This window comes from Asparagus officinalis, chromosome 2, assembly GCF_001876935.1.
Source record: "Asparagus officinalis chromosome 2, Aspof.V1, whole genome shotgun sequence".
Lineage (NCBI taxonomy): Eukaryota > Viridiplantae > Streptophyta > Magnoliopsida > Asparagales > Asparagaceae > Asparagus > Asparagus officinalis.
Window position 1 is genome coordinate 51,165,399 of NC_033795.1, and position 20,816 is coordinate 51,186,214.

Sequence of the window (20,816 nt, forward strand, 5' to 3'; positions counted from 1 at the left end):
TTTGCTAGGTGCATCCCCAACTTCTGCAGCACTTAGGAACTCTTTGACGACTTCTGCAGCACTTTGGCACTCCTTTGACGTGAAAATATTTACTACATATTTTTTTTTAATATGAGGCTTGTATCTTCTTCGTTAATACTTGGTGCACTTGGATTGTATACTGTGCGTCTGTTTTCTCTACTCTTAACAAATTTTCTGGATATATTGCCCTCTGGTTACATGAAAAATCACTATGTACACGCGATACCTCAAGCTCTGGGTGATTAGAATGTTAAGAGAGTACGCACAACATTTTCTTCCTCTTTCTTATACATCTTGAAGGGGCATTTAAATTCAATTCAGGAAATATATGAATGCATCTTGTAATGTAGTGTTTTAGTGTTACTCTACCTAAGAGGCCGACAGTTTGAGCATCTCTTGTTTACTCTCAAAGCCAAAAACTAACTACAAGATACGTCAAAGTACCACTCTGCATATTTTCCTTGCATGTACTTGTAAGGGCGTGCATAGATTATCTAACTTACTTCGCTGAGATATCGACATTCAGTAATGAAAGCTAATTTAGCAGCCTGCTAAGAAAGACATCTAAAATTACGCTTCTCCAGGGGTTGAGTTTGTCACTACTCTTGTGATCAGTGAATGAAAAGTAATACAACAGGTGGAATTGCAGTCTCATACAACTGACTGAGTTCAAAAAATAAAATAGTCATTGTTACTTTGATCGAATACAATTTATCGCAAGCACCTCTTTTCACAAATTGTGAACTTCCAAATAACCGATGGAGTTTACAAGCAATGAAGGCAACTGTTCGTAAACACGATCACTGTTCTTGAACATCAATGTCATAAATTCGCCCAGATAGCCCGCATTTCAACTCTCTTTTGCTTCCAAGTAAAGTTGACTCTTCTTTCAGAGAAAACAATAAAACAATCTTGCTCATGAAACAATTAGAGTACCTGCGGGTTGGAGTTAACCAATTATCACAAAATCTTCAAAACATTGCAAGTGTAAGAAATATTGATTGTGCTAATAAGAAATAAGAATAGCAGAAAGCAAACCTCATTCGGGTATCAGCTTGGAATGACTTTTAGAAGCTCTATATCGAATAAAAGAGTTTTGTCAATCAATCCTTGGTTTCTCAGCACAAAATCTAGAGCTCTTTGGCCCTGTGAATAAAGTTCAAAGTTAATTCCGACTTTTAAATAATTCAATGTCTCTTTAAGGCTCAACAGGCCATCCTCTGAGGAGCCTCAAACCGGCTGATCATCATAGGAAAAAAATATATATTTTGCGCGTGAGACTTTGACTATAAATGTGCATATCGTTTAGACTATAGTTCAGTAATGATTGAAGTCTAGGGATATAGTTTCAAAGAACATTTACAAATTGCAAGATACTTTGGGGGTAAATATGCTGAAAGACACTTGCAGTACTTGGTAGAATCTTACTTACCGAGAAAGTCGTGGGTTTGGGACCAAGTTTATTGAAATCATTTTCTGGATATCCCAACTCAGGAGGTACTATTATCCTGCATTACTGTGAAGTCAAGTGTTAAGAAGTACATGTTTACAGAATGAGAACAGATAAAGGAACTACAACACACTATCATGAAAAATGCGTGTAAGATTCTGCAAGTAACTGTGGGAAAGAATTATTGAAATGGTCCAAGATAGTCTGCACAACAGATGATTTAAGAACGGGCACAGTTCATCTTGAAGGAATTACATAGGGTAAATAGCACGAAACCCCCAAGAACTTTCAGCATTTTGCAGTAAACACCCCAATACTTTTTTCAATTGCAGAAAACCCCAATAAGTCCCCTCGCGTTGAATATAACCCCATAAACTAGAACCAAAAAGCAACATAAAACAAGGCATTTTGAAAGGTATGGGGGTTTAGTGTAATTAACCCAAAAGATAGTGGGGGTGTTCTGATAAAGTTACTGGAGGTTTAGTGCGATTTTGAAGTTGTTGGGTGTTTACTCCAACATACTGAAAACTTAGGAGTTTAGTGTAATTTACCCGATTACTTATGCAAGAAATCAAGGGAGCAGGTTCATCCAGAGTTCCAGTAAAATGAGCAAACACAATATGCAAATATAGATATGAACTGCGCTAGTGTTGTTCTTTTCTTATTTCTAACTTTCTGAGATATTTAAATATACATTTTATCAGTTGGTTGTTACAATTTTATATTTTTCTAAGGCATGCATAGCATGTGCTTTTTTTGGTACCCTAGTTCGCATAAAACGCAAATCAGTGTCGCTTATCATCTACGCAGGTTCAATAACTTAATGCAGTGTGTAGAGAAAACCAACTTTGGACGTCCTTAATGCTAAAACTTGAGAGGCGCTCAACTTCACCTTCTAATGCCCCCTGGAGCCATGCCAACAACTGCTTCCTCAAATGCCTGTATAACCTGATAATAGGAAACGATATAGGATTGTTTAGGCTAGGAAACACATAGATATTGATGAATACAAGTTGAGATTCAGGGGCAGGCCTAGCATATGGATCACATGAATAAAACAATTAAATGGTAAGGCATCTTTAATAGAGTAACATTTTGCTGTTCAAGGAGAAAACAAAGATCCAGCTCCCTTATTAAGATATTGCCTAGAAAGAAAATCTTGGCCAATAACCTCACATAGCATGCATTAGACTAATGATCAGACGAATCTAAATGGAACTAGGAAAGCACCATGGCCTCATTGTATAATCACTCAAAGAAGAACAAAGACACATAGAAGGAAGTAAAACGGTTACTTTTGTATTCATATTTCCAGCCCACTAGTTACTACATTTTCTTTTACATGGCTATGGGTATTGACAAATCATAATTATTAAAATCTTGACAATCAAATATGGATTTCTGACGTGATATTTACAGGAGACTTAGTGCTAGCTAAGCCACTTTTTGTCAACTTTTTGCTTAATATTTTGTTTCATAGATAACCTCTTTTTTATTAGAGTTGGATATTATCAAAGGAAGATCTTGAGTGGAGGTCATTTAGACATACTTCAGCAATATACCTCATATCCCTCCACAGACAAACAGTTGTTTTGGATGATAAGGATGACGATACCACTAGACACTTAATGTAACTAAGCAATAAATGGGCCATCTGATACGAGAAGGAGGTGAACCACTACCTTCCAGTCAGTAGTTACTTGAGTACACCAAATAACACTTAACCTCGAGTATTTGCTTCCTTCATATACCTTTGAAAGTTGCGACATATTTCACTTCTCTACCCCAATAAATTTTAAGAATGAAACAAGCTACACGTGAATTATTTCAAACTTAAATTTGATTATATTACTTTGTGAAGGTTAGAGTTTGGTTAGAGTTTGAAACTAAAATTCAAAGTTTTACATGAATTCAACAGTCATATAAAAATTTTGATCTTATAAGACAAATGCAATTTACAATCAATCATATTTCAAATTCTTGATTATATATTTTACCTACATCTTTAAACATAATATCAAAAAGCCTCTCAAATGTACTCATCAAATGTACTAACTATCTCAGGTGAAATAAAAAAAAATCCATAATTAAAGCTCAAGATATGTAAACGATATATTGAATCAAAATAATACTCTGAATGATAAGCTTGACAAGAAAAAGGCAGAACAATTCAAAATAAATAAAATTAATATTAGCACCTATGAATTAGATTGTTAAATAACCTGTTGTGATCCAAGCTTAAACTTGAAAAAGTCTTTATCATCTCCCTGCAATTAAGACATCAAGGTACTGGATATCACTAGGATCTCAGCTTCACTTTAAGCCACTATTTGTTTAATAGCCAAATATGTAAGATTTTTCTACTAACCAAGTATTTAATAACCAAAAAGAATGCTAAGAATCTTGCAAGGATAAAGAGAGAGCCAGAAACAAAAATGCATACCTCAAAGGAACCTCCTTTAGTCTTGTTTCGAGCTTCAAAGATCCGGCCGTAGTATCCTATTGTATAACCATCCCAATCAACCTTAAATGCATTTAAAAAATTCATGTCTTCATCAGCCTGTGCTAATCAACTGCAATTTAAATGTCCAATTAACTTAATTTCATTCATGAAACATATGAATACTATGTTACCCAGGTACTCCTAACTGAAGCCATACCCATACTTGTATCCTAACTGAATACATTTACTTGGGCCTGTCCTAACTGAATACATTTTATTCAGGCATGTATTCACTTATTCAATATATGTTCAAACACTTCTCATACATTTCTTGGATGCAGATCCTACACATTCACTTCCTAAAACTTGTCGCACATAGGTCAAGTTTCGAACTATTATTTTATAGGTTTGTTTGGGTGTCTAGTTAAAAAATGGTGGTTAGCCAATTTATAATTCACATAACAAATGAAACATAGAAGTGTTATAGGAATTTTAATTCTCATAACACGTGAATGAAAAACAATATTGATCTCATCTAAATTATTAATTTTAATTATGTATATAAATATTTATGAAGTTATGTCCCTGTACACTACCTTTTACAAATTTGTCGTGTCTTATACCCGTACCAATACCAGCAGACATACCCGTACCCATTCCCATGCAATTTAGTACAAATCGAATCTAAATCTACTGTAGGATAAAGGAACCCATCTGCAGAGTCATGCTCTTTGGAGCCATATACATATTAACCAGACAATTCAAAAAATTGAGAAACAATGAATGTGTTCCAAGTTCATGCAGTCTGAATCATAGAGTAAATATCAATAAGTGAAGGTAAAACTAGCAAAAGATTATCCAGCTTACCACTACTGTGTCCCCCATTTTTGGTAATGGACCTTCACCGGTTCGCAGATCCTGCAGTTAATTACGTGTTAGAAAAAAGATGACAGCTACACCTTGTGTTATTCGATGTAAGGTTGCATGCTAGTAGATGAATGGATAACCTTGTATTGTAGGCCTGATTGTGTCTTTGTGTAATCTGGATATCGCATTTTGCTTTTCCCATAGTCCTTTCCACGAAGTGCTGGCACTGTATCAGCATTTACCGGTGAATAATATTAGAACTCACTAATTATGAGCAAAAAGCATAACTATGTGTAGGTTGCTTGCTTAAAAGGTTTGCAATCTTCATGGCCTACTGAGACCAGCTCAGTTTAGATGGATATATGGGATAGGCCATATTTAAGATTTATTAGAAGTTATTTTTGCAAATATGAATCTAGATTTGTATCTTAATAATGAAAGGGACAAATCTCAAGTTGTGTGGTCATGCGCTTGATTTGGGCTCAACTCTTTTCGCTGAAAAACACAACATGAGCAATTTGAAATGAAAATGTCTACACAGTAATTCCATCTGCAATATTCAAAATTTCCAAGGACTAAAAACTAAATGCTTATGCAAGTTTCTCATCTATTCAATGTTGACAAAAGAACCCCTCTGGAAATTAGCTGATAAAATCTATGGCAGATCCATTTATACATTATTTGAGAGGTTTAAAACATGACGAATAGTGTGTATATACCCTACACAAGAGACTGAATCAACTAATTGTCTACAGTTATTTTCAAATTTAAAGTTGCTTTTCCTAGTCTGTGACTGTACTTAATAAGCCTCTCCCAAACATTCATGGGCCATCAGTTCAAGGATAATTTACAGAGATTTTTACATCTCATTTAATTACCGCCAAAGAATCTATCTTCCATACCTTAGGCGTACTTAACCTTCATTTCTCAAGAAAAATTTAGATTTATTACCCCTTTATCTTCTAAACACTTCCCAATCATGGTAGTTAATGGCATTATAGTTTTTCAAACTTCTTTTCCCTTAAAACAACTTTGACTTCATCTATATTCCTCGCTGATATCTGTAGTCTTCACATGCGCAAATTCATCTGGTGTTTTCCCCTTTTTGTCATCGAAGGCTAAACCAGGACCGAAGCTGAGAGCTCTTATAATGGAACTTCAAGCTCTTACCATTGACAGAGCAGTTGTCTATATCTTATCCTCCAATAGCTTTACTTCAATAAATGTTCAGGTTTCATCTGAAAAAGGTTTAACTATGAATGTCCCATTTCATGATAATCAACTAAAAATCATATTCTTCTCAAAAGAAAAAACAATCTTTTCTCTATGCAGAATGTTGTATAGATTGGTTCCACAAAGATCCCACAACTGAATGCTTAACTTTCATGCTTAGAGCCTGACAATCCACACTTTAGGCTGAGCCAACCCAATACTTCCAGGACAAGAGAAGTTCAGTCTGGAAAAGCACAACTCCAGCTACATCAGACTCAGGCCAGGCGTAGGTTCACTAAACTGCCGGCCATATCGCATGTGTGACGTAGAAAGAAACAGTGATGCATGTGTGCATTATGGGTGAAAGGAAAATCAGTAATGTAGTTATGGCATGAAAGACTTACTGTCAGCAAATTCAGATGCTGAAGCTCCTTCTTTGTCCAAAATACTCGAGAAGGCATTACCAATAAGCCCAATGGATGAAACCATCACTAGTTTTCTTCTATTAAAACTGCATCCAGCACTCTTCCCTCCATCTGCATCCATCAAAAATGAAACGAAATCAATAATGACGACATGCAATTTTTCACACCATGAGGAGCATGTCATCTAGTTAGATGGAGATATTTTCCATCTGAATTAATAGTGAAGTAAAACATAATGGTATCTCCCCATATTTGAAACCAAACTAACCAGGTGTCAACTTGTTTCTCGTCTCCTGGTTATCTTCATTATAATTACTCGGGGTTCAAAAAATCTTTACGGTTGCAACCAGGTTGCTCTTTTGACTTTGGAACAAATTCTTTTCAGTGTATTTGTTTCTTCACATTCATTTCCTATCCATGATAGGGAATAGTTATGACCTTTAAACAAAGAAAACCTCCATCATTGGTTGTGAATAGTGTCAATAGTGTAAAGTTATAACCTCAATCCTCTCCATAACTTAGCAGTTTCGATCCAGTGGCAGGAAACATAGTATCGGGGCAACCTAGGTTAAAGTCTAGCCACGAATTTAAAGCGGGTCTAAGAAAAAAAAGAGTAATGATAATTATGCTGCACTTTTTATATTACTTTTGTACTACACAAACAAATCAGTAGGGTCATGGTGACTCACCACTTACGTATTGCACATTTTAAGGAAGGACCCATGCATTTGTTACTGGTAGCACAAAAGTAGTATAAGAAGTGTAGTACAATTAGCATTTTTCAAAAAAAAGGAACCACTCTATGAGTCATGATGCAGCTAATAAAAGGGCGCTCAACCTAGGAGAACATGTAAGAGTATAAAATTATAATTATAACGCTCAATCTGTAGAAGGAATCGTACCTGGTCGACCTCGCCTGCAGGCGAGGGCGTGGAGGCGAGGAGAGCTTGGGCGCGAGTGGAATCGAAGCTCGCCTGATGGCGAGATTTTGAGAGGGCCAAGGTGAGGAATCGAGCTCGCCTGCGTGGTGGAGGCCAGCTGTAGACAGCTGGCGAGGTTTGAGCTTGCCTGTAGCATTTGTGGAACTCGCCTACACGAGAGCGAGTTCGACCATGCATGTTCGAAGTTCGCCTACGGAGTTGTGGTGGGATCCAGCTGGATTCCACCCGATTGAAGAGAGCTCTCCCTAAGGTTTCCCTATAAAAGGGAAACCCTGTTCACAGAGCGGAGGGGGAGCAGAGTTGGAGCAGAGAGCTGGACGGCAGCATTTCTTCTGTGCTTCCGTTCTCTGCAATTTGGGAACTTTCGGTTTTTTGTTCTCGTCTGTCCATGTTCTCATTTATTGCTGAGAAGGGGTTGGTGAATATTAATTGGGGTTTATATATTTAAGAGAGAGTGTTTGAGCATTGATTTTAGATTAAAATCAATTGCTATTTGTTTGAGAGATCTCAAGTGAGTGTTTGAGCATTGATTTTAGATTAAAATCAATTGCTATTTGTTTGAGAGATCTCAAGTTTGAGATCATCTCTCTTATTTGTAATTTCTTGTTATTAATTGAGAGATCTCAAGTTTGAGATCATCTCTCTTATTTGTAATTTCTTGTTATTAATAAGAAATTATTGTGTTACTCTCGTGGATGTAGGCAGATTTACCGAACCACGTAAAATCTGGTGTCTTGCATTTGTGATGTTTTTTTTTGTTGTTGATTAGTGTTCCAATCTTGTTTGTAATCGTGTGCCTACGATTCTGCTGCGCACAACAAGTGATATCAGAGCTCCGGGTTTGGCTTGGGGTTCGATTTGGAGAAGAAAGCTAGGGCTTGAATTCTCGTTTGAAGAGATTGGATTGTCAAGATGACTGAAATAAGTACATCGAGATCGTCTCTTTCAAAGGCGATACAAGGGTTGATCATTAATAATACAAAAATTGATGTTTAAAAATTTGATGGTAAGATAATTTTCTGTTTGTGAAGGTGTCAAGTGATGGATGCATTAGACGCCTAAAATTTGAAGGAGACTCTTGAATTACAAGAGAAACCCGAGGATTAGAGGACAAAGTTTGGAAGAAAATGAATAGTAGAGCGTGTGGGGTTATTCGATCATATTTGACGCCGGACTTGATTTATGATGTGATGAACGAGACATCGAAACGGTTGTGGGAAACACTCAATGAGAAGTATTTGACGAAGAGCATTGAGAATTGGCTTCATTTGAAGAAGAGGTTTTACCAATTCAAAATGAAGAGGAGAGTTTTCATTAGAGAACATGTTAATAACTTCACAAAATTGCTATCGGATATGGTCAATGTGGATATCATGATAGAGGATGAAGATAAGATGATGTTGTTGCTATATTCATTGTCAGAGGTTTATTTTGGTACCTTTGTCCTTATGATGATTAATGGTAGAACCACTGTCAGCTATAAGGAGGTGACTTCAGCATTGGTGAACTATGAGTTGAGGAAGAGTGATAGTGAACCCTCCGAGAAGACATCGGAAGATGCATTGACAGTGAGAGGTCGTAGTCCAAACCGCCGTCCATTTAATCGCTCCAAGTCGAAGCAAGAAGGTGGCTATAAGAGTGTTGGTAGAAATCAATGTCGTTTTTCTAAAGAGGATGGACATTGAAAGAATGAATGCCCAAAGTTGAGAGATAGAGCCGGGAAGAATAAAGGGAAAGTCGTACAGGTTTCAGAGGTGAATGTTGTCAAAGCTAGCGACGATAATTCAGATTCAGATTCTTCGAGCTACTCATGCCCAGCATTACCGTCAGTTTGTTATGCCGATTCTACGGAGTGGATGTTGGATTCAGATACTATATATCATATTTGTCCTATGAGGGATTGGTTATTCAGCTTTGAGGAGCTAAAAAGAAGGGATGTCGTGTTTATAGAAAATGATCACGTATGTCCTATCGGTGGTATTGGTACAATCCGGATCAGGATGTGTGACGGGGTGACTAGGGAGTTGAAGGAAGTGAGATTCATTCCTCAATTGACGAAGAATATCAGAGGCAGCTGGCTATAAGGTGTTTTTGAAGAATACAACTCTGAAGGTCACAAAGAGGTCCATGGTGGTGATGAGAGGTGTCAGGGAAAATAACATTTACTATTTGAAGGGCAAGACGGTAACAGGGGGTCTGACAACTTCGATAATACAGAGGAGGATACTACCAGCTTATGGCACATTAGATTGAAACACACTGGTGATAAGTCCATGCAGATATTAGCAAAACATGGGCTATTGAAGGGTGCAAAGACCTGCAAGATGGAGCTGTATGAACATTACATACTTGGGAAGAAGACAAAAATGAAATTCAGCACCGCAATTCACAATACCCAAGGTATATTGGATTATGTTCATACTGATGTTTGGGGTCCTTCCAAGAACACATCTCTTGATGGGGCCAATTATTTTATCACTTTCATTGATGATTATTCTTTGGGGTCCTTCCAAGAACACATCTCTTGATGGGGCCAATTATTTTATCACTTTCATTGATGATTATTCCAGGAGAAATTAGGTATACCCTATGAAGCATAAACATGATGTCCTGCATATATTTGTGGAGTAGAAGAAGAAAATGAAGTTGCAGACAGGTAGAGGGGTGAAGGTACTCCGTTCGGATAATGGTGGTGAGTACAAGAGTGATCCGTTTTTGTAATTTTGCCGGGATCACGGTATTAGGCGACACTTCACAGTTAGGGAGACACCGCAACAAAACGGGATGATCGAGAGATTAAACCGTACATTACTAGAAAATGTGCGTTGTATGCTCTCACAGAGTGGATTAGCAAGATCCTTTTGAACCAAAGCGTTGGTTTATACGAGTCATCTCGTGAATAGGTTACCGTGCACCGCGATACATGGAAAGACTCCTATGAAAAAATGGTCTGGTTCAACGGCTAGTGATTATGAGTTGCTCCGGATATTCGGGTTTCCAGCTTACTATCATGTGAATGATGGGAAATTAAATCCGAGAGCTAGAAAAGCAGTCTTCATGGGCTTTAGAGATGGAGTTAAAGGCTTCAAGTTGTGGGATCCACAAGACAAGAAGATGATCATTAGCAGATATCACGTTTAATGAGGCTCACATGATGAGATCTCAGATTCCTCAACAGGTGGGGGAAGACCAGACTAGTAGGGTATCACAGCAGGTGGAGGATAATGTGACTCCACAGACTTCAGATAGCATTGTATCTATTAAGACTCCTACAGAAGTGACACTGGGAGGAGATGATATGATAGATGGGAAGGTGAAGGATACAATGGATGTTAGGACTCAGGAACAGGATCATGTTCAAGAGTCCATTGCAGCTAATACACCAAGAAGAAACGATAATTGGGAACTCACAAAGCTATCGAATGGTAAGAAGGTTATTGGATGTAAGTGAGTGTATGCAAATAAAGAGGGATTTTCTATTGGGGACATTCTTTTCAAAGCCAGATTGGTTACCAAGGGATATGCACAGCTAGAGGACGTTGATTACAACGAGGTATTTTTACCTGTTATGAAGCATTCGTCGATTCGTATTTTATTGGCATTGGTGGCACATCTGGATTTGGATTTAGTCCAGATGGATGTTAAGACAGCCTTTCTACAAGGAGATTTAGAAGAGGAGATCTACATGACACAACCTATGGGGTTCAAAGCTGCAGGTAAGGAAGAATTAGTATGTAAGCTGAAGAAATCTCTTTACGGATTGAAGTAATCGTCGCGATAATGGTACAAGAGATTCGACTGCTTCATTTATTGCTGAGAAGGGGTTGGTGAATATTAATTGGGGTTTTGTGTATTTAAGAGAGAGAGTTTGAGCATTGATTTTAGATTAAAATCAATTGCTATTTGTTTGAGAGATCTCAAGTTTGAGATCCTCTAAATCAATTGCTATTTGTTTGAGAGATCTCAAGTTTGAGATCCTCTCTCTTATTTGTAATTTTTTGTTATTAATAAGAAATTATGAGAGATCTCAAGTTTGAGATCCTCTCTCTTATTTGTAATTTTTTGTTATTAATAAGAAATTATTGTGCTGCTCCCGTGGACGTAGGCAGATTTACCGAACCACGTAAAATCTGGTGTCTTGCATTTGTAATGCTTTTTTGGTTGTTGATTAGTGTTCCAATCTTGTTTGTAATTGTGTGCCTACGGTTCCGCTGCACACAACACAATCATCCCCATAGCTTCGGAGTTTTGATGCAGTGGCACGGTCCTTTGACAAAATAACTAACCATTCCAATGTTTAGACCTTTGTTCCATTGTTCCGTAGGAGGTAAAAAGAGGAAAGAAGAAAGGAGGAAAGAAAAAGGGGAACAAATTTTTGAGAGCAGAACCCTGAACTCAATAACAATCAGATCAACTCTCCTGTTCTCATTAGGAATGTGGCACAATTCAATCATCGAGAAATGAGACTCACAAAATTTGAACAACCTTTTTTTTTAAGATTATGAAGGTTATGTTCGTAGCTTGCAAGCATTTATTTATAAAGAAATTAAAACAAAAATATCTAAGATTAACTCACCTTTCGAGCAGGACACATCGAGCTCAGTTTGCTTGCAAGATCCTCTCAAAAGCATCAACTTCCTTCTGTTGAAATCCACAACCTGATGGTAAAAAAGAAATGATAACTTCTCATTGAAATCCCAAATTAGAGCTCGAATCAAAGGTGAAATTAAACCCCAGAGATAACTGATAAATACAAAACCTTGAAATGGGAGACAGAAGTAGAGATTCTCGGAGTAATTGAAACTGACGCCATCGAGAACGCTGGGAGCGAGGAGAGGCGCGAAGAGAGGGATAACACAGAGGGAGGCAGCAGTAAAAGACGGATGTGCCCGTGTTCGCGTATGGCCGTGCGGATCTCACCGCGTAGAAGTTGAAGGGTCTTTTGGTCATTTTGATTCCCCCAGGCTCGCGTCGGGTTCCTGTCTTCCAGAGGCATCTCGATGTCCCGTGTCACTGGCACTCTAAAAAATTTATTTTAATTAGTCATCAAGTTAATTATTACACTCAGCCCCCATGAACTATCAGTATTTTGAACTCAACTCCTATGAACTTTCATAATCATACCTAAGCCGCCATCAACCTTTTAAAATTGCAGAAAACTCCATGAACTTTCTGTTTCTTGTAGATAAACACCACAAATTAGACCAAAAAACAACATGAAAGAGGCATTTTGAAAGTTCATAGGGGTTTAGTATAATTTAGCTAAAAGTTTATGGGGTTTATACAAAAGTCAATGGGGGCTAAGTGTGATTTTGAAGGTTTATGGGAGTTTAAAACAAAATACTAAAAATGTATGGAGGCTTTGTGTAGTTTACCCTTAGTTTTTACAATTATTATACTTTTTCACACTTTCTCGCGTTTGTAACGCGGTCGCGAGGCACTAAAGACATGACTTGCTTCAGACAATCTTGACTAGAATTTGACGCAAAAATTTCAATTGAGGGCCTCCACAGGACTTGATTTTTCGCTACACCAAAAACTTAACATTCCACTACGAGAACAACATTGCTATGCAAAATCCAAACCTAGTCCTAAAACTATATTAGTATTTAAGCACTGGTCATCTAAGTACTTCACAGAACATTCTTCCAACAGCTATTTACCTCTAGAAAATCGAATTCTGATATGTTATCGCTTCTCTAGTAACAACTGGAAGCAAACTCAAAATTCTAAAATGACAGGCAGAAATAATAAATATATCAAAACAATATCATTAAAAAGAAACACCACTTATCAACCATTCAAATAACACAACAATTTACCCAACATCCCACATACACTAATTTACAATAGGTTTATTACCATGTTTCACCAACTGCATAAAACATAACACCACAGTTCTCCTGTGGGGGAATTTTAATGGCTGACAAGCTTAAGGGAGTCACCCTTCTCCTTAAGGCTGACCAGCAGACTGTCGAAGCTCTTCTTGAAGGAATCAACTCCCTCTGCCTCTAAGATCGCTCCGACCTCGTTCCAGTCAACTCCAAGCTTCTCAATGGCACTGTAGATTCCTTCAGCCTCTGAAACATTTGCATCAATTGTTCTTGAGACGACTCCATGGTCGATGAATGCCTGCAGTGCTTGGTCAGGCATAGTTGAGACCTGAAACCAAAAGCTCGGGAGAATGAGGTACCATAAATTTGTGGCCAATGAGGGGATTAATGAAAGGATAAATTACACAATAACTACCATGTCACTCCCAGAACAGCAGAAAAATAAGCAGGCAGGCATTAACAACTAGCATTAAAGGTCTAAATTATCCTTTTTTATATTTATCAATCCACAAAGTGTGCAAGGATAATAATGAAGATAGGGCAAAAATGTCCAAAATATGTCGTGCTTCGAACGTGACAGGCATGGTAGTTAGTGATAAAAGCTTATGATAGCTTTTTCTAATGAAAGAAGTTTATGGTAGTTTCATGTCGAACACCCCAAAGCTAACGGTATTTTGTGAAATGTGTCCTTAACAAAAAAATAATTATGTGGTACTAATTACTTAATTATATACATGAAGGAGGAGTTACAGCTTTGGACTAGAATTGATGATCAACCAACTATAGTGGTTACAAATCTGATTACAAATGAATACTAAAGTGGAATATTTACATTGTTCTGAATACCTCCTCGAACAGATTCTTCGCTAATGAGTTTGCATGACAATGTAATAACAAAAACAATAATGTAGTCAAGCATCTAATGAATTCTTGATGCGCTGCTTTATGAAGGTGCTTCGTAAGGTCCTTTTAGCACAAATATTAAAACTTGAAAAATTGTATCCACTATTATCGGCTCTAAGATTCCTTTACGAAACCATTCCTACATAGGCTATATTTTCATTATGGACTCTTTACATCATTTCTTACCATCTCACTATTACATATACCCTTATGTACCCTTCCATGGCACCTTCTCACTGTATCTCTCATAACATCAGTTATCCATCATCAACTTCAAATGTTTTACAACTTCCCAGCACTTTTACTTTCCAAGTTTACTATGTTTGACTGGACGGTTATTATCCAATCATTTAAACCAGCTCAGCATTTGAAGTGATCTTCTATTTCTTTTTCTTTTTTTATTTGTACACGTGTATGCTTGTGCAAGTTAAATATAATTTTCTGATGCAAGTTGTGACAGACTGTATCGATCGCATAAAATCTGAAAGCCTACTGGATACTTCGTAAATAGAAATAATTTAGTCTTTTAATTTTGACAGCAAAACATGTCTACAAAGGAAAATCTGGGTTGTTATGCAATCTTCATTTTGAGGTATAGATATAAAACAGATGAGGACAAAAGCTATTTCTCTAGGATATAAAAAGATGGTGCCAATGCTCACCGTGTCAGGTCCAATTAAGGGAGCCACATATAGTGTGTCAGGATATGCAGGATTCTTAACACTGGTTGAGGCCCACAGTAATCTCTGCTTCTTGGCTCCTTTTTTCACTAAAGCCTCCCATCTTGGCCCAGAAAATTTCTTCTGATAAAGCTTATAAGCTAGTGCTGCTTGGGCAACTGCTGCCTACATTGAGCTCGAAACAGGATCTATAAGCATGAACACCATAATAGCCTATAATTTTAAAAGCGTTGTAGGCAGAAAATATTACCTTTCCTCTCAGGTCAAGAGCTTCAGGTGTTCCAATCTTTTCAAGCATCTTATCAACAAGAGTGTCGACGCGACTAACAAAGAAGGATGCTACACTTGTAACCTTGGAGAGATCGCTCAGCCCAGAAGATTCAAGGCCATCCAAGTAAGCATCAATAACAGCTTCATATCTAGAAAGTGAAAAGATCAACTGTGCAGTAAAAAAGTTATGTTAGTATAGAATATAGATCAACAAATCAGTAATGCAAACAGACAGAACTTCAAAAATATGGATCAACCAAGTAAGCATCAATAAGAGCTTCATATCTAGAAAGTGAAAAGGTCAACTGTGAAGTAAAAAAGATATGTTAATATAGAATATAGATCACCTAATCAGTTATGCAAACAGTTAAAACTTTAAAAGCAAATGCATATGATGAGTAGACCAATAGAAATTCCTCTATGACCAAAGTCTGCAGGCAATAGTTGAAAATTATCTCTCAAACAAGGAAATTGTTGCAGGCAATATTTCAAATTACTACAGGAAAAGATAGCCATGTTTCTGAATCAATTGCATACCTTCTTTCAGACATGAACTTCTCAGCCATACAGAGGTAACTAGTTTATTCCAAATGTCATAATAAACATAAATTCTAGTAGCTCATGGGAAATAAAGGAGCTAAGGAGAAGTTGGTACAACATAAAATCCAACTAATTGATTAATTTTCAAAGGTGATATCTAGACAATTAGAAATAATAAAATTAACAATCACAACTCAAATAGGAGTGGCATTCATCAAATTTCGTGGTAAACACATCGTTGTACCATCCGCCAATCCTTTTCAATGGGGAAGAGCAATACCAAAGTTGAAAAAAATTAAACGAAAGCGCTAGGTTGGATCGGTTAATGTTGTGGGAGGTTTATAAGTTTTTGAACATATATGATTGTATTTTGTGATCTGACGCATCCATCATTATAAGGTTGGAGATGATGGATTTTTTTTTTTTTTTTTTTTTTAACCAACCTGATTCTGTAGTGTTGCGGCTGGGAATTCTTGATCCCGTCCTTTAAAAAAACAAAGAAATTTTAAGAAAATTTCACGCCAACTGTTAGTATATGTCAAACCACTTTGAGCTGGTAATGAAGAACAAGCCAAGGTAAATAAGAGGAAAGAAACCCTGTTAGATAGACATCTAGTCAGAAGATATAAATCCTAGCCTTCTGGGTGATGCAGTTTAACCTCATGGAACTAAAAAGGGTCAAACCAAATCCCCTAATTCCCAGACTTCAAAAGAGTACAGATAAAGAGATGATACGTAGTTCTCCTATTGGAAATGAATATTATCTCCAAGTACAGCAAAAGACGAGCGAAATGAAATCACATCCCAAATATCACAAGAAAACGCAAGGCTTCATATGTAAGAATGGAAAGATATAAAATGAAAAAGAAAATATATGGTATGATGCTGAGATGTGCTACATCCCTGCAGAGGAATAAACCCTTGTATAAACCAGCTAGAAAGTCAGATACCCTTAATTCATCTGAAAAGAAGTATCTATGAACATCTCTACCACAGGTTTAAAGTTTTATTTTCTTGCGCAAATACCGCAATCCATCTCCCCAGGTTACAATCTTTTCTCAAACAAAGTCAGCATGCCAGCAAGTCTTACAACCATATTCATCAAAGTACGAGACAGATACTTCACACCATTAGATTATATTATAATACTTAATGCCATGAAGCAAACCATTAAGGCAGATCAACAAGAAAAACAAAATATTACCAAATAGGAATACAAGTTAGGAAACTCTAGTTATTGAGCTTACCGTTACATTGACACTTATTCCAAGTGAAATGACCTCTTTGATAGAAGGAATGCATTCTGCGGTAGCTGGAATCTTTATGTAGACATTGGAGCGATCAACCAATTTATGAAGCCATTTTGCTGCTTCAACAGTTCCATTCGTGTCATTTGCAAGTCTGGGAGATACTTCAACTGATACATAGCCATCACTTCCATCAGTTTGATCATAAATGGGCTCAAAAAGTTTGCATGCATCTTGAATATCCTTTATCACAAGCTCCCAGTATGCACTTTCTGCATCCTTTCCATCCGATACAAGCTGCCTGAAATTCCAAACATCAAGTTCATTGAAAAACATAAAATTTGTGTTCCTCTGGAATTAAAAAAAACAAAACAAACGAAAAGATTTCAAAAATATTTCTTAAAAACAATGATGTTACCATATTAAATATGGGTATATGAGCATAGGTCCAAGAACCATATAGAAGGAATAGAAAATTTGTGAAGCTTATTAACATGGAGACACTTTTATTCATGCTATACAAATCTCAAATAAATGCACACAAAAATAACTACTTAATAAAAAATTGTTGTACACAGTTCTGCCTAAAGAGAGGATTATGGGTTTGAACAAACTGGGAAGTGGTTACCTAAATTGTTCATCATAGGCGCTTGATGATGAGATTGCTTTCTGGAAGATCTGTAAGCAAAGTACAGTAGGGAAAATGTCAGAACTGAAAAGAAAAACATACATAAATAAAAATTACAGATATTTGCATGCATCATTTCATATCCTTCAAAGAGATATGGTTATAAAGGTCAAAAGCATGAAATCAAGATACACCAAATATATTACCGTTGGGTTGCTAGTAACGCCTCTGACCCCGCTAGCAATCAAAGGCAACAAATCTGTCACTGGGCGACATAAATTGTCATACCATGGAGATTGTCCTTGCTGATCATATAGATCATGCAGTGTAGTCTTCTTTGTTGGAACACCATTTCCATCGTGTTTGGAGGCGCGCACGCTGGAAATCATAACCAATTAAAGATATGGTAAATGTTACCTGAACAAACGCTTGCATTGAGTAATGTTGCACACCTAAACAGATAAAGCAATTTCTTGGGGGGAAAAACTCAATAACCCACCAAACACTCTTATATAACAGCCTAATTATCAGTCAACATAAATCCTAACATTTAAGGAGCAACTTCTACTCAAGAGCATCCACTTCCCTCCAAATCCTCTTCTACTCATTCAGGATGCATTTGAATAAAATTATAAATAAACCAAACATACTATTGGAAGGAATAAAAATTACACCACAATAAACTTAAAAGTGCTTGAAGAAAACATCAACCAAAGGTCACGTTTACAACATTTCTCAAACTAGTCACCTCAAAGCAAAATTCTCAAGCCATACTCAACTGATTCCTAAGAAAACTTCAATAAGAAAAATAGAATTTGACCTAATATTCAAAATCCACGGAACAATTACTAGGTTTTTGTCTACAAACTTAAAATTCCGCCCTAATTTATTTTAAACTCACCCACTTACAAAATCACTCTTATATCCAATATATATAGCCAATTATTTTCCAAACTCAATTTGCGTTTTAGTACTATTCAGATGTCGAAAGTTGCTATAATTCATGTATCAGTAACCATATTTGGGCCTAAGTTACTATATTTGGTGCATCAGTAGTCTAAGTTACTATATTTGGTGCATCAGTAGCTACATTTGGGTTTAAAAATAATTCCACATGAATATTTTGGGTTTAAGAATGATTTGGAATGTGGGTGAGTTTGAAAATAAATCAAGATAGAACTTTTGTAAAAAAAAAGGTAAATTACACTTAAACATTCCATAGTTGAGCCAATGTCGCACATATATACCCTCAGTTGTAAAACCCTCTACTTAAATACCTAAAGTTCCAAAAAGTTGCACTTTAGTGCCTTCGGTTGTGCAGACATGAGAATATAAATATTCCCCCAAAAAATTGTCATGCGACACTCGCATGCTATTTTCTGAACATTTCGAGCCTCAAACCTATTGTTAAACCTATCAAATCCAAATTTAAGATTGTAATAGGGTAGGTTTAAAATAGGGTTTTGAAATGTTCTAAAAATAACATGCTGGGTGTCACATGAGAATTTTGTGGGGAAAATTCTCAAATTTGTATGATCGAGGGTAACAAAGTGAAAATTTTTAGACTTTAGGGCACTAAGTGAAGGGCTTTACAGCTGAGGCCTGGGGGTATATAACTGCAACATTAGGTAAATGGTAGGGTATTTAATTATAATTTACCCAACAACAAACCCCAATTATTAACCAGAGTGATTAAACCCCTAAATACAATCCGAGAGAGAGAGAGAGAGAGAGAGAGAGAGAGAGAGAGATTAATTAGAGAAACGTACACCAGAGAGCCTCTCTCGACGCAATCTCTTCGAATCGAGATACTAAATGGCGATCCTCGCCTCTCAATCGAGGCTCCGCTCAAACCAAACTCGAGCGATGAGATCTTTAGCTCCGATCGAAGAGTCGAGGATGACAAGGAAGCAGTAGAAGCAAAGCTAGGGTTTGCGAGTTTCGCGATCGACGCCATCAGAGAGAGAGGGGAGGAGAAATTTTGGGAATTTTGAGTGAGATTGAAGAGAACTGAAAGCTAGGCTGGTGGGTTTTAAATACGTCGGAGTGCACGAGGCGGCGGGGTTAGTGGAGGGTAGAATGGTAAATTTGAAAGAGAGGGTCCCTGGTAGGTTGGACACAGTGAATGGGTGCAGCGTGCGTATCTTGGAAGAGAATCGTAGGGTGAAAATGACCCTGATCATTTTAATATTTGCGGAAATGCCCTGACTTTTCAAGTACGGATGGGTTACCCCTATCGGCCCCCTTGACCTTGCTCGAGCTTATAATAACTCATAAAATTAACTAATAAATAGAACTAAGTTGTAGTGTTGAAAGTAGCTGTTTATAATCAAATATTAAAAACTGTTTGAAAAATAGTAAGATGTTTTGTAGAACCATTTTTAATGATTATTACTAAAAGGTAATTCGTATATATAGTATATAGACTAAAAAAATAGAAGTTGATTTTAAAATCATTCTTAGGTTGCTTCTAAAAGCATCATCTTAAAAGCAAAAAACAATTTTTAATAAACATGATGAAAAAATTTCACTAAATACTATTATTGGTTGCCTCTAGGAAAAACAAAGAAAAGCACCCTTAAAAAAGCAATATCAAACTGACTTTACGTATAGAGGCACCTATGGGTTAATTGCATTTTAGCACCCTATAGTTTTTCTATTTTGCACTTATATACTTTCATTTGTTTCGGCAATACTTTTTTTTCGTTGGGACAATTTAGAACCATGTGGGATAATTATTCTAAGGGGCTGTTTGGTTCGTTTTTTAGATATAGGAAAATGTATTTCTATGTACAAAAATACAAGTTTTGAGTTTTTCAAACTTTTCCAAGAAATAGATTGTTTCGCTTTGGTTCGCACAAAAAAATGGTGGGAAACCAATGTATTTATTTTTCTTGTGTTTGGTTCGCATGAAAAAAAAAGAAAAACTTTGGTTTATATGGCAAAAAGCTGACGTAGTTGTAGTTTTCGTCGATTTCACGAGGTTGAGGAAGGAATTGGGGGAGAGAAAAAAATCTGATGTGGCGGCGATTTTCACCGAGTTTTCCTTCTTCAACCTTAGCAAACCAAAGATGGGAAAAAAACCGACGGAAAGCTTATATCCTACGTGGCCACGAAAAATCTGATGTGGAGGCGGTGTAAAACTTTTCCACTGAGTTAAAAAACGAACCAAACAGCCCCTAATGGGAAAATTTTAACTCATGCATTGGGACAATTTGAGTGGGACAAAGTTGAATAATTTGAAATAATAAAAAAAATTAGATTTGTGATTGGGACAATTTAAGTGGAATAATTAATGACATAACGTATTAATATAATATCATATTTATTAAACTTACCATGATTTATCATAATA

General features: G+C 36.7%; 2 protein-coding genes across 5 annotated transcripts; both read right to left on the bottom strand.

Moving 5' to 3' along the window:
* On the bottom strand, window positions 587-12,345 carry LOC109831486 (peptidyl-prolyl cis-trans isomerase FKBP19, chloroplastic). 4 transcript variants are annotated; one of them, XM_020398819.1, is made up of 11 exons: window positions 12,119-12,345; window positions 11,936-12,017; window positions 6,398-6,529; window positions 4,922-5,007; window positions 4,782-4,832; window positions 3,915-3,995; window positions 3,694-3,738; window positions 2,364-2,419; window positions 1,454-1,529; window positions 1,060-1,167; window positions 587-957 (listed from the first exon to the last, which is right to left on the bottom strand). In XM_020398819.1, the coding sequence occupies exons 1-10, from the start codon at window positions 12,170-12,172 to the stop codon at window positions 1,072-1,074; spliced, it is 759 nt and encodes a 252-aa protein (XP_020254408.1). In that variant the 5' UTR covers window positions 12,173-12,345; the 3' UTR covers window positions 587-957; window positions 1,060-1,071. The 4 variants fall into 4 exon arrangements, 3 of the variants coding, with proteins under 3 accessions (XP_020254408.1, XP_020254409.1, XP_020254410.1); XM_020398820.1 differs by lacking the exon at window positions 6,398-6,529; XR_002244433.1 differs by lacking the exon at window positions 587-957 and having other exon boundaries at window positions 1,123-1,167; window positions 1,454-1,537.
* Window positions 13,108-19,507, bottom strand: LOC109831487 (transaldolase). The gene is made up of 7 exons (XM_020398822.1): window positions 19,231-19,507; window positions 17,668-17,839; window positions 17,462-17,511; window positions 16,834-17,134; window positions 15,027-15,215; window positions 14,759-14,941; window positions 13,108-13,521 (listed from the first exon to the last, which is right to left on the bottom strand). Exons 1-7 carry the CDS (start codon window positions 19,416-19,418, stop codon window positions 13,276-13,278), a joined length of 1,329 nt encoding a protein of 442 aa, XP_020254411.1. The 5' UTR covers window positions 19,419-19,507; the 3' UTR covers window positions 13,108-13,275.